This window comes from Genypterus blacodes, unplaced genomic scaffold (genome assembly GCF_046128005.1).
Source record: "Genypterus blacodes isolate CSIRO-AG114 ecotype Tasmania unplaced genomic scaffold, CSIRO-AGI_Gbla_v1 ptg000033l_1, whole genome shotgun sequence".
Lineage (NCBI taxonomy): Eukaryota > Metazoa > Chordata > Actinopteri > Ophidiiformes > Ophidiidae > Genypterus > Genypterus blacodes.
This window is the reverse complement of record NW_027466846.1, coordinates 2,315,179-2,329,485: the sequence shown is the minus strand read 5'-3', so window position 1 is coordinate 2,329,485 and position 14,307 is coordinate 2,315,179. Positions and strand designations below refer to the sequence as shown.

The following is a 14,307-nucleotide window of genomic DNA, read 5'->3' as shown; positions in this document are numbered from 1 at the left end:
TGTAGGCTCCTTGCTACCCTAGTTTGAGCTCACCAACCAATATTTTCTTAAATAGTAGTTGACAAAGGAGCTCCATTGCTAAAGACGATAAATAAGTTTTAAGTTTTAAGTGAAGACAGGAATTAACGTTCATAAGTGTTTGTGTTTGCATGTGTGTATCATGCCCTCAGGCCCTAAATAAAGCAAGATTTGGAGAGTGTACTATAAGAACAGTTGAACAGTTGGGGCATGTTTCCACTTTTTTGTTACTTTGACTATTTTAGCAGTTAATTTGTAGATTTAGATTTTGCATTTAGACCTTACATTTAGAACATGAGATTACATCATAAAAGGTGTCTGTTGTTGGGTAAAAATGTTGGATTTGCAGCAGCCTTTACTTCTTAATTATAACTATAGTTTGTAACTTTTTAAATACATGCTGAAATCCTCATTATGTCTGATATGATTTCAAGTTTGATGCATATCAGAGTCTAACTGGTGAATCTTCCAGGTACAACTAGCAGGAATAAGAACTATGCAGGCAGAAACACGCCATCAACTTGACATCCATTTCATTTATAGACATGCATAGCAGCAGTCCAAGTATAACATGTTGTTCTTAAATTAGACACTGTGAGAGTGTTGTCAGTTGTCTGTGGTTTCTACAGCGCTAAATTGGCCATCAGTGGCTCATACTTTAGATTGACATGACTGAAGATTTCATCACAGTCCCATGACAATTGTTTACATCTATTTTCATTTCATGCTCTTTTTGAAAATTTCTGAATGTGCACTATTTTCAAATTTCCTTATCTCCTGGTATAACTAATTTTAATTTCCAGAACAAGGGTTATTTAGCGGTGGTAATAGTAGTTAACACTCATTTAGATATATTTTCGGTGCTTGAACTTATTGGCATAATGTTTTTACAACATTTTCTACTGAGGTGGGGATATTTTTACTTTTACTTTAGTAAAGGTCAGCGCAACATGAAGACACTGGTTGAACTGGACTCTTCAGACAAAACTAAATGATTTGCCTTCTGTGAAGACAAAACTCTCTTTAGGGGCATCAGAGCTCCTATTAAGACACACCATCAGCCTGTGCGTGCGTGTGTGTGTGTGTGTACATATGAGGTGTGGGTGCATGAGTGTGTGTTTGTGAGTGTACTCGCTCAGGAGCATAGAACTGCTCCTTTGCATGCAGATTTAGAAAACTGATTTCATGAAAGCATAAGATTCCATTTTTTATTACTTGAGCTTTTTGCGTTAATGGAATTCAGAGCAGGCTTCAGTGAAACTCTTGCTGGTTAAGCCCGCCATGTAGAATGGGGGGCTGTGGGACTACATGTCGCTGTGCTGAGTGGACTTGTGTTATTTCCCCAAAGCTTTCTTGTCATCCTAGCTTTCTCCAAAGTGCATCCTGACATCCCTGATTCATGCAGAGGAATGGAAAACAACCTCTATCATTCACTGACATGATAACAAAGGTCTTATATCCAGAATATTCGAGCAGCTTACCCGAGCGATGCATAGACACAAGGAGGAATCTAACAACACTGCAGAAATGTTCATCTTAGCAAGTTCTTTGTCTATTATTAAGTCCTGGAAGTCTTTTTTATTAAACAAATTAAAAGAGATTTTCCAGCGCAATGAGAGGATTTCAACCATTAAAACTCATTAAAACAATTCCTCATGTATGCCGTTATTATCTTGCCATTAATTTACTGCAACATCTATCAGTTGATAGCAGGATAAACCTGCTTTCACACTCAAATATTTTCTGCTCACACTCAGATTTTCTCTGTTCGTGCTTTGAACGTCACTCTCAGACCAGAACTTTCTCTCATTTACGCAGATTTCCTCTGGTTGCACATGCATTGTTCTTCCCTCACGGATCTTTCTCCTCGAGCAAAACTTTTTAGTGTTCCAACACTGACAAACACGAGCCACCAATAGGAATGGGCTACTGTGTTGAACAATGAGATCATCACTGCCGCCAAGCACTCAAATCTGGTCTTCCCATTGAAACAATCAACACCAACCTTTAAATTAGTAACTTACCTGAGGCCCTTGATTTTGGTGATCTCTGCTCTGAGATCCTGCCCCCAACATTATCATAGGTTAAAAAAAAACAACATACTTCTCCGTAGCTGAGTGTGTAAACCTCTAAGAATGCTTGGCAGCAGTTTCATTGGTCAAAACAATTGCCCATTCCTGTAGGTGGAGGTTTTCAAGTGTTGTAAAGCTTGAAACGTTTTGCTCGAGGATAAAGCTTTGGTTGTAGGTAGAAAGCTCTGTGAGGAAAAACAATGCGAGCAGAGCAAATCTGTGCAAGCCACAGCATGTTTGAAGTTTTGAGCAGGAGCAGAGAAAATCAGAGCGTGAACAGAGAATCATGCTCTCAGACTGATGGATGTTGAACTTGATTAATAGCGGGAAAATAAAGCCGTACTTTTGTTTTTCTACAGTTCTGATATTTTTGATCCTGGTGCAGCTTTTTGACTCATTCAGGTTAATTTTATAATTCAGACTAACTAAGATTTTTTTGTTGTTGAAGGGTTGACAAGGGACTTCTAACAATCAATATTAGACAAAAATAACTTGTAAACATGAACATTCTATGCAGTAAATATAACTTTTTAGGGTTTACTGGACATCAAAGGCAAAGGACATTTCAGTAATCAAAAATAGAAATTATCGTACGGAGGAACATTACCAAGGTTTGGTATAAAAACATTTGCTTACCCATAAAATTCCCTCTAAGCTTTAAGGGGTGATGCTCGTCAAATTTGGGAAACTGGTGAGAACAGGATCAAAGTTCTATTTCATCTTACAGGCAAAACAAACAAAAGAACTCCTCTAGATCCTTTTCAATTCTCTAGTATTAAATAAACCATGCATAATCCCCTTTCCAGTAAACCCCTTTTTCAGCGTTATTCAATGTTTATAGTGCTACCAGTATGCAAACCCTGAATGTCCACATAGTAAATTATCAATGAAAAATATTTCTATTTACAATGTAGCTCAATAAAATGTCAGTTCTCTTTAAATAAGTTTTGCATGCAGTCAACTGCATAATATACAGGCAATAAGTAGGTTGAGTTGTAGTTTCTTTGGCAGGCCAGAATCCAGCTGGACATGCATAGAGAGGTATATACAATCAAAAAATTTGATCCAAGTCACTGCCGAGTGTGAACTCTCAAATGACCTGGAGACAAATGTCAGTGTGCAAATGTTTAAGAAGTCAGTTCATACTTCAGAGGATTGAGACCAGTGGTGTGAATCAATTCAATAGAGCTACAAAAATCTCCATCTTAACTCATTTTGTCTAGAATTGTCACCCAGTAAAATGACAAATAAAAACTTTATTAGAAGGAGCATGAAATTATCTTTCAATTCAGCTTTCCTAAACAAAGATCCTAAAACGGGACTAAAGTGTTTGCTCAGCATTTCTGTAAATGACCAATGAAGCCTAAAAAACTTGAAGAACATAAGCCTTATAAGACAAAAATGACATGAAAAGATGGAGGTTTCTGCAGTGTGCCCTCATAGACCGCCATAGTGACGACCATGGGTGCACAGTATCCCTGCATTCTGATTCTACACCACTGGCTTAGCTCCCTTCAGAGCCCCTCACTCTTCTCTGAGTCTGGAGAAACTGGTCTGGACACGGTGAATATGTCCTGACGTTTGATTTTGGTTTTGAGTGTGGTGGAGGTGGACTGCGCCCCCATGGACGGCCTCCTCTTGTCCGACAGCAGGTTGATAATTTCTGCCACCTGACTCTCTAGGGCGCCCAAACGACCTCCCAGATTCTGGATGTCCCCCCGGAGCTCTAGCCGGGTCTCGTGCAGCGCTGCCTGCAGGGCCTGCTCTGGGATGGGGTAAAAGGGGTGAGGAGATCCCGCTCCTCCAGGGAGAGGACTGTGGAGGAGCGGGGTCACAGCGACAGGCGTCCGTGCCTCCCCTGCCCGATCAATCCGCAGCTCACTCTTTGTGATGCCGCTGTCACAGGAGTCTGTCTTGCGAAGAGGGTTGCTGCTCGACACCCCACCCTCCTCGATAGCCCCACTCCCTCCTGCGTCCTGACCTTTGCCCTCTTGCGAGAGCATCTCCACTGAAACAGCCTTGGTGACGTTGTTGTTCAGCCCCTCCTTTCTCACTTCCAGGGGGGCCATGTTGTTTTTCAAACGCATCCAGGCGCTGGCCTTTGTAGTCTGCTTACCCAGAGCAGGACTGCACTGCAAGACAAGATCATTTAAGAATCAGACCAGTCTGAATAACACTTTGAAGTTATTGTTCTGCTGAGGTCTATTTATAAAAACATTGAGGTATTCTTAGTGAAAAAGTGTGAAAATAAAACGATGGGTCAGCATATTTAGCATGAGTAGGTGAGTAGGTGTTTGGCTGTGTGGCACTGACTTTAAGTCTAGCAGCTGAAATCTGCTCAGTCCCAGCACTAGTTGAACTGGGTTGTAGCTCCATGATGTCACAGTTGTTCTGCTTGGCAGGCGGCTCACTGGGATGGCTGTATGCCAGCGAGCCCTGCATGGGCGTGACCTGAGACACGGTCAGCACACTGCTGCTGGGTGGAGCCCCATTCTGCAGGGAAGTGTGAGGGCACTGGAGGCTGAGCGGCAGGGAGTGCTGCAGGCTGGAATGGCCCAGCTGCAGGCTGAGGGGGTGCAGGTGCTGGTGGTGCTGCTCAACCTGAAGCTGGTTCTTCTCCAGGTCTAGCTGCGAGGCAACGGTTGCTCCCTGGTTCCTCAGCTCCTTCTGCTGTTTAAACTTCTGGAAGAGCTTCCGGACGGGATGGTCCTGCGGGATGGTAAGCTGCACCTCGTTCTTCGCACGTTGCCTCTCCTCTTCCTCCTTCTTCACCTCACTGATCTTGCGGAAAATGATCTGCAGGGGAAACAAACAGAAAACAACAGAGCACTTATCACAACACTTATCATCTCATATGAATACTATGAATAATAATTCTCCCTCTTGCATTCCCTGCCAAGCATTGCACATTAATCATTGGTGATAAAAGGGCCGTTTCTACAACAGAAAAGAAGAGGGAGATTTACTATAATGGAAATATGTCAGTTTTAGCATTTCCACTTGAATACATTCACATGTCACATCCCCCCTGCAGCTTGCCTCAGCAATTCATAAACTGGAAGTGCAGAAAGTCTCAAAACTAAGAGGTGTAACAAACATTAAGTGCACAGATTATTTCAACACAAAAGACTTAAAGACTAGAGATTGAAAGACAAATATTTGAAATTTCAACCATGCTTAATTTAAGGATATTCCCTTTATGAAGCTAAACTGGTTTCAAATATTTTCCTGCATTTTCTCTTTACCAAATTAGCAGCTTTGTTACTAGATACTATTCATCTACATCACAGATTCCGATTCCTTTTTTTAAGAGGATTTTTTTTTGTAGGGATTGAGGCCAAATGATCTTTCCCTCCATCTGGATTATTCAACCTGAGTCTGGCGCCACTCTCTCCCCTGTCTCGCCTTACACACTAATTACATTGGGAATGACACAAATCCCAGTCAGGCAGGCCGCCAGCTATCTCACTGTTGGTTTAAGTGTTATTCTTAGTTAAAATGATAATGTTCGGTCGATGTTTTGAAGGAATTAAGTCCATCAGTAATCTAAACTTGTAACCATCTATACTTCCAATCCTCCAGCCTTGCATCCATTTATCCTTTTCTCATTTAACTGGTGCCGGTGGGTGCTGAATATAAAAAGACAGTTATCCCACTGTGCTCTGAGCTCCATGAAAGGCAGGAGCCTTCAGGAGGAGATGGAGAGGCCTTGTCAATCATCTCAGCCCTGCCTGGGTAGCTGGAGGCTGAAGTTGAACAGTTAGACTTTTTAATTAAATTAACTCTATGACAAGTGCAGTGAAGTTTAATGAAACAAAAGTGAGAAGTTAGTGCTCAGGGTCTACTCGTCACCCATTTATCAAGAACAAAAATCAAGCCTTTGATATGAAGAAGACAACATTAGCACCTGTTTAGTGGACTATCTCACCGATCGGCAACAGTTTGTCAGACTGCAGGGCTGTGTGTCTGACACATGTGGTGAGCAACACTGTAGCTCCGCAGGGTACGGCCCTATCCCCATTTCTGTTAGGAGTCCTGCCACATGCAGAAATTCTCAGACGATTATGCAATTGTAGGCTGCATTGCCAAGGGGAAAGATTGAGGCGTACAGGGGCGTTGTGGACTCCTTCGCCAAGTGGTGGGAACTGAACCACCTGCAGCTCAACACCGACAAGACAAGGAGCTGGTGGTGGATCTCCGCAGGAGGAAGTCACACCGCCACACCTGTTCCCATCGAGGTGGTGACTGTGGAGACTGTACTGCTATACAAATACCTAGGAGTCACCTTAGACAATAAACTGGACTGGGCAAAGAACACCGAGGCTGTGTACAAGATGCACCAGAGCCGATTCTACTACATGCGGAGGCTCTACAATGTATGCATGATGCCAGTGCCTTTCTTCTTTGTTCCTGTATTTGTATTGAATTTTTGCCCTTATGGTATTTGTTGCACTAGATGTGGATTTCTCTCTATTTCGTACTTGTACTGCAACTGTTGCAGAAGACTTCTCCAACAAACTGTCCAATGTCTGTGAATATCTGATACTGTATATCCATTACCAGTAATTTAACAAACGGTGTGACAGAGTAGTTGTTGTCTGCTGTCTCTGATTTCATGGTTGCATCATCACGCATGGGCAAAAGAATGCTCATGAAGAAGAAATCGTTTATATTGATAGAAATAGCATTCAATTACTCCAAATTGTTACTACTTGAGTGGGCATGACTCTTTCAACAAAAGTGTCTATCTCATGAATGAATCAGTCTGTTGAAATGAAACTTGATGGAGTTGTTACATCAGTTGGCCTGTTGGTGGCGCTAAAACAGCAACAGTTCATTTTTGTCAATCACTGGTACACTCCACTGGTTTGTCAGTGGAGGGAGTGGTGGTGTCCATGATCTGGTCAATAACTTTTGAAATGTTATCATTGAGAGACAGAGACATCAAAGGAGGTGTGTTGGCCTAGGTGGAGGAGTGCACTTTCCCTGTAGCTTCATGTGGTTTATGGAGGACAAGTATAGCAGCTGAGAGGCCCTGTGGTCAGCTGAATCCTCTGTATTCCAAGTAGCTTTGTGACGTTTCTGTCCATAACATTGGTGGTAATGAAGGGATATATCTTAGCCAGTGGACAGCTCATCATTTCCTGTTCCAAAAATATGGTGGCATTTCCAAGACATAAACTTGTGAGACTAACTGACATCTTTTCTGCAAGCGAGACAACTGCCCACACACAGGGACCCCACTGACACCTGAATGAGGAGTAAAGTTCATTCCCCACATTCAATTACTATGTGTGCTCTCCAAAGTGGGTTTCTGTGCTGAATTTGCCATTTAGTTTTAACAGACATGAGCAAGCTCCACACTGGGCAAACACAGCAATCAAGTTCACCCTCTACCGTAAAGTTTACTAACTTTTTACACAACCGCAGGGGCAGTGTGGTGCGTAGGAGAATGAATGTGCCTTGCAATGTTCAAACATGATCAGCTGGCCACCTTTCCCCTCTATGAAGTTGGTTGGTAGTGAAAATACCAATGCGAACTGAGATACTTTATTTTGCATCTGGGCTCAAATTTATATGTCCGTCTAGAAAGACACTTGTATGTGAAATAAGCAGAAGCAGTTAAACAGTGACACGATTACAGCAGTCATCCCAATTGTACAATACCAATTCAAAATCACTGCATTATGGTTGGCTAAATCTAAAGGGTGCCTCTTGATTATGTGTACAAGTATTCAAGCAAAGCAAGCTCGAAATTGAGCCCAAGAAATACCACCAATCACCACAAGGGAGCATGTCAGAGTCAGTCAAGTGTGTTTCTTGTTCATATGACAGGCTTCAGTGGAGGGAAGGGTTATGGGTAAAGAGCAGCAGGTGGGGAGAGAGTTCAGTTTTTAAAACTTCATTAAAGAAACTGTCATTAAATTGATGTAAAAGTAATATTTAAAAGCTTTTATCAGAGTAAGACACATGTCCACCTTTCCTGATCAGGCAGACTCTCCCCATATTCCAATTACTCAATGCTACGTGTATGTTCAGTGAACCATGGATGGCAATTATTTACAGCCGGGTATACAGCTTACATACACATACGGCCTTGTGATTGTTTCAATAATGGATAAACAGACACTGCTGGACCTGTTTGGGCTTGCAGTGAAGCTATCTATTGTTTAGATTTCATTAGATTTCAATAAGGATAACACAAATTCAGCTGAAGCAACTCCACCTTTCCATATATAAAGAGTTTTTTATGAATCCAATTCAGCATCTTTACAACATAACATTAATGTTATGACTTTACTGACTTCACTGACTTAAACTGATCTTAGTGGTTTGTCCGTAAATGCCTCTTTAAGTTAGTATTTTATATACGTTAGCCAGTAAGTAATCAGTAATTTTAGTAGTTTTCTTTTCCACAATTTTCCCCATGTTTTTAATTATCAGTGATCACTACATTCACATTAACGTCACAACTCCATCAAGGTAATAGTGCTTATTAACAAAAAAAAAAAATCTGATTTCTATTGACAAAATGTATTAAATGAAATGTACTTGTGTTAGTGAAGAGTTTGGTTGGCAGTCAGAGGTTTTTATAAAAACCCTACAGAAAACCAGCTGGCCGTGCAGTAACACTGCTAGCATTTAGCATCCAAAATAAGTGCGGCGTCTGCATGGATGTGTGTCGAGTGGCCAGACTCATATTCCACACACTGGCTATTTTCCGTTGACCTAATTATTCCCTCCTTCTGTTTCTGGCTCCCATACAGTACAGAGACTCATTCACATTCTGAAGTAGCTGTGAACCATGATACGAGAACAGAGCAAGAACCAGTGATGAATGAATGTGCATTAGTGAGTGTCCGAGCAAGTGAGAAGCTAAGTAGCTGTCATATTTGGGGAAAAAGTGCAATGCATTATGGAAATCTCAAAACTTTACATAAACTATTAGATACATGAAGGTTTAAGATGACATTATGACTAACTACTGAAGTGATAAATCATGTATGACCTAAGAAGGTTATTAAATTAGGTTACATTATAGCTCCAAAAAAAAACTCACATTACTTCAAATATTCATTGAATCACATCAGTAAAAATTATTCTTTTCAAGGCTACACTCCTCACATTTAGGAATTCTTTGAGAGAAACCCTTGTACCTTTATACGCTGGTGTCAGACAATCACTCAAACTCAAACTATTTATTCCTGTACTGTCTTTTTTTGAATTGATGATGACACAGATGACAAGAGTTTTGATTAAAGGGGCGTGTTACTTGGTAATGGTAATCCATTTATGTTAGTGTACATAACACATTACATTGTACAGAATATGCGGTCTAAATAATTGAGGTAGACATATTTTGGTAGTATGTTCCAGTGTTTGTTCAGGTAAAAAAGGAGCCCCTGGAGCCGTAGCCGGGAGAAGTGATGTAAGACGACAGAGAAATAGAATATGGAGATGCCTAGTCTTGCTTTATCTTCTTGCTTTCTATATTCTACATAGTTTGGCTATTTTTTTCAAAACATCGGCATTTTTGGAAGGGCACTTGAAATAACCATCATTACAAAGAAGTGCTATTGCGGTTGAGCCATCGTTTTTGTTCATTGAAAGCATTGCCCACATCTACATTGCTCAATATCTACTATAACAATAGTGCTTGGACAAATTGGTGAAAATAGGGATGGTTCACAAGATAACATTTTGGTTCCATGGACAGTTCCAGAACAGCACATCTGTCTTTTGACATCAACATGGTTGCTCCCTCAGGGCACAGCTGTCGTACAGCAGCAATGACATAATCAGCATTAAGTAAAATATAAATATTATAAGTAGCTGATAGGGGTGTAAGTAAAGTCGTAGTAGTTTTAGTATTAGTGGTAGTGTCTTTATCAGGTAACTGTCAATAGTTCCTGCTTTTAAAATGGCAGGACATGAAACAAGGACATGAAACAAAAGCTTACTGCTGCTGTTTGCCTTTGTGTTAGAGTTACAGCAGGTCACCTTCAGTTTGTTGAATTATACACTGTGGTTGTTTGAGAAGTGATGAGCATTAAGTCAGTGAGGTCCCTTCATATTTCTCCTCGTGCTCTCCTGAGAGGACCACTGTGTTTTCCTCACAGCTGCATATGCAGATAGAAGGATGCAAATGCTAATGGGGAGAGAAATTAACAAGACGAGCCTGGAGGGGATCAGTTATCCCCAACAGAAAGCCATCAGAAATTACACAGTGCTGAAAAAAGACAGCCAGACCCAGAGACATGACAAGAGATCAATTATTTACAAAGGCTTGAACATGCTTTCAAAAAATGGATTTGAGACAAATAGTACGTGGCTCCAACCCTTCACACCCTGCATTGTTTGTATACAAGGTGACAGTGTTACTATTCATAGGCAGCAAAAGACTGACAAGGCTCCTATAGTGACTTGTGTACCTATATGGTACACAAGCCAGAATAATTCACCTAGGTAGACAATGTATGACTTTTTGTGTGTTTCCTGGGCCAAGATATGGCCCGTCCAGAAAACATCAAATTGGATAAGGGTCCCCCCTTACCTCCTCTGAAAAAATGACCAAAATTGTAATTTTCTTCAAACTCAAGCCAATGAATCCTCGTGCCCCCCAGAGGCTGTGTGTGTGTGTGTGTGTGTGTGTGTGTGTGTGTGTGTGTGTTTTAAGCTCTCTAGCTTCATCCTTGTCCAAGATATGGGCTTTTAAAGGAATTGGAATTTGGTCACAATTGTCAAAATTACTCCAAACAGGGCCAATTTATTCCAAGTTAGATTTGGCAGACCTTGAATCTTCCTAAATGTCAAAACAAACTTCAGCATAATCATTTGTTATTTGACATGCAGTTTGAGTCCATGATGCACGATTAATGGATCGCATTGGATCCATCAAATTAATTTCTGCCATTTCCATTGTGAGCACTGTGTCACTGTTTGGTGTTTTCAAATTAGGTCACATTGTAAGTAATTGGGCACCTAAAATGAGAGCATTGATTCAATTACACTTCAGTAGTCAATCAGTAAGCTTTGTTCAAGACTACACTCCCCCTTTTTGGGAATTGTTTGAGAGACTTTCTCAATTGGAATCCCAATCTGAAATACTTGATAACCAAGAGAAATTGCTCAAGTTATGGTTGCTCCATACAATAAAATAGATACAAATAAAGAAATGTGTGACAGTATTTGGGCAGTATAAATGCAGTATTAATGGCAGAGTATACTAATGGTTCTGGAGTATTGCATAGTTGAATTATTGCACAGAACATTGCACAGTAGAATTATTGCACAAAAAGTGTTTCAGTCAGGTGTGCACAAAAACTTTTGAAGGGTCAGTCAGTACTACACAGTTAACAATTATGAATAAAATATGGGGTTATAGCTGCTGCCAGGTGTGAAATAAGGGTCCAAGGGTCAGTCTATTGATTATGATGGTCTAACACTCCGAACAAGGAATTGTAAAGTTTGATGGCCACAGGCAGAAATGGCTCAACAGGAAGTAATTCCTGACAACATGGAATACATTAATACTATCTTTGTACTGTAATGAAACGGCATCTATAGAAGTATAAACAAATGCATATCACGTATGTCATCAACAGTAGTCCACTGAACCAAACCATTATCGTCAGGATACTTGGAGAGAACTTTTTTATTAGTGATATTAGTTGTAAAGCTGCTTGGCTCTTGGCTTACAAATATCCTCTATTGAATTAAATCAAGGAAATACACTTTCAAATATGACACTGTATTTACGTATATGGCAGACTTCTTTATTGCCAAAATATATGGATATTGTTTAAACAACTGCTTTTCCAGGGGAGATCTCCGACTTTGTCCACAATTTATAACTTAAATCCCTATTCGCTGAAATCTTTTCTCACTCATTCTTTTGTTGTTCCTTAATGTAGTCATCAGCAGACATGAGATTGAAATTCCCAGCAGACTAACGTTTACTTATTTGAAGCACACCAGAGTGTTATTGTATTCATTCATACTTGCCAACAACCAAACCCAGTTCACTCAAAGTGAAAGTAAACTCACTTGGCTGTGACTACTGCTATTGCTAAACCTTCCTTTCTATCTTTTTATTTTGTTTGATGTTGTGTCAATGTTTGTTCTTTTTTTTTTTTTTTTTTTTTTCCCAAAATCGTGTCTGAACTGTTTGTCTTTGTATTGTATCACCCTATTATTGGTAAAATAAAAGATATTGAATCAGAAAAAGTGAAAGTAAAAGCTCCTGGAAAATGCAGGTGCTTTTTTTTTTTCGAACCACAAAATTAACCATAAGCTATTGGGCCCTTTTAGACCGAGCTTGGTATGTTCACATATCCACAAAAACTGCTGAGTCATTGGTCTGGGACCAATTGAGGCATTTAAACTAACCAGGTGTGAAAAAATCCCAGGTGTCCGGCTCATAACTTATCATTCAGCCCAGTGTTTCTCCACAGACGTTTTCTTACATTCCCTGTGTGGGAGTAACAGATGTGTCTTACTGCCAGCTACCTAAATTCAATGTTGCCAGGGTGCATGTTGTGTGTCATCATATGGCAGTGTTTACTACAACCATGATCAAAGCCAGGTGTTCGTTATTCCATCATTATGACACAAATGATAATGAATGGCTTGGTTAATTCACCTTGCTCCTTACAGGCGTAGATCTAAAAAGAATTTCTCTAATTGGCATCTGTAGGAAGTCAAAGCCAGCTCAGCGCTCAACGCGTCACACATGCAAGCTTCAGCAGCTGTCAGACAGCAGGCATTCAAACACTGCAAGGAATAAAACATGATATAACTGCAGTGGAGGTGCTTCTGCCTTTTACCCCACATTAACCATGCTGTTCTGAAAGACAGAGCTGCAACAATGACAAAACAAAAAGTTTACAGAGCAGAAAAATCCAGCGGAGCGATACCTTAGAGACCTGCTGGCTCGGGACATTTAATCCTGGATGCTAGATAGGAGTGTGTGTGTGTGTGTGTGTGTGTGTGTGTGTGTGTGTGTGTGTGTGTGTGTGTGCGTACACAGAGGGAAGAGAAGTACAACTCAACAGAAAGAATCTAATCAAGTGCTGGATTGAGAGCTGCGACACACCACACACACACACACACACACTGATTGTGTAAAAGTGATGGATAAACAGTCCATTGGCTCTCACAACAATTGCTTGTAATGAATAAGCGGATCCTTACTGGACTCCAGCCTCACGTCTGCTCCATCTGGCTATTGATTGAGATGTGTGCATCGATGAGAACATGGAATAAGATGGTGTGTGTTTGTTTGAAAGAGAGAGTGAAGGTGTGTGCGTTATTGGGTTCTGCTCTGTGAGAGTGAAAGCAGCTTGCAGTTATACCACTTCTAAAAATAGAAACAGTGAGTGAGCGATTGCTGGGAAGACAACAACACTGCAATAATAGAAGTGAGAATTTTTACTGACCTAGCCGAGGCACTCAGATCAGCTCATTCTGTGGTGCTGAGGTACACACACGGTATTTAGACACCTTCCACTTAGTATACACTATTGTGCTTCGATTTAATTGACACTTTTGGACCATCAATCTACATTCAATAACCCATTATAACAAAGTGAAAACATATTTTTCATAATGTCACTCATTTCAAGTTTTCATACCCTTACTTCATACTTTAAACCCTTTACTTAGTACTTAGTTAAAGCAATTATAGCCTCAAATCTTCTTGGGTATGATGTGATAAGGTTTGCACACCTGCGTTTGGGGATTTTCTCCCATTCTTTTTCTTCTGATCCCCTCATGCTCTGTCAGGGGACCATCAATGGACACCAATTGTCAGGTTTCTCCAGAGATGCTCGATTGGGTTCAAGTTCGGGCTCTGACAGGGCCATTCAAAGTTGTCCCTAAGACACTCTTGCATTGTCTCCTCTGTGTGCTCAGGGTCGATGTCTGTTGGAAGATGAATATTCCGTCCAATCTGAGGTCCTGAGCGCTCAGGAGTAGGTTTTCATTGAGAATATCTCAGTGCTGCATTGAGCTCTCTACGCTGACTATGCCTGAAGTCCTAAACAACGAATTATGAGTCTTCAAAGAAATCATAAAGTGCTCAGTATAAATTTGTATTTGTAAAGTCAGCTTACACAAAGATGATGTTTAAATTGTATTTCAACTTTCCAGGTAAACTTGAAATGCATCTATAGATGGCGCGATAAAAACTCTTTATACTTTGGTTTACGTATCAAGT

General features: G+C 40.6%; 1 protein-coding gene across 1 annotated transcript in view; it reads right to left on the bottom strand.

Annotated features, from left to right (window-relative positions):
• Window positions 1–3,604: 3,604 nt before the first annotated feature.
• The window catches only part of kcnh5b (potassium voltage-gated channel, subfamily H (eag-related), member 5b), a 117,966-nt gene continuing 107,263 nt past the window's right edge, over window positions 3,605–14,307 (bottom strand). The window contains exons 13-14 of the mRNA XM_076146686.1: window positions 4,398–4,886; window positions 3,605–4,222 (exon numbers count right to left, since the gene is read on the bottom strand). Coding sequence (XP_076002801.1) covers window positions 3,605–4,222; window positions 4,398–4,886 — 1,107 coding nt within the window. The remainder of the gene's footprint in view (window positions 4,223–4,397; window positions 4,887–14,307) is intronic.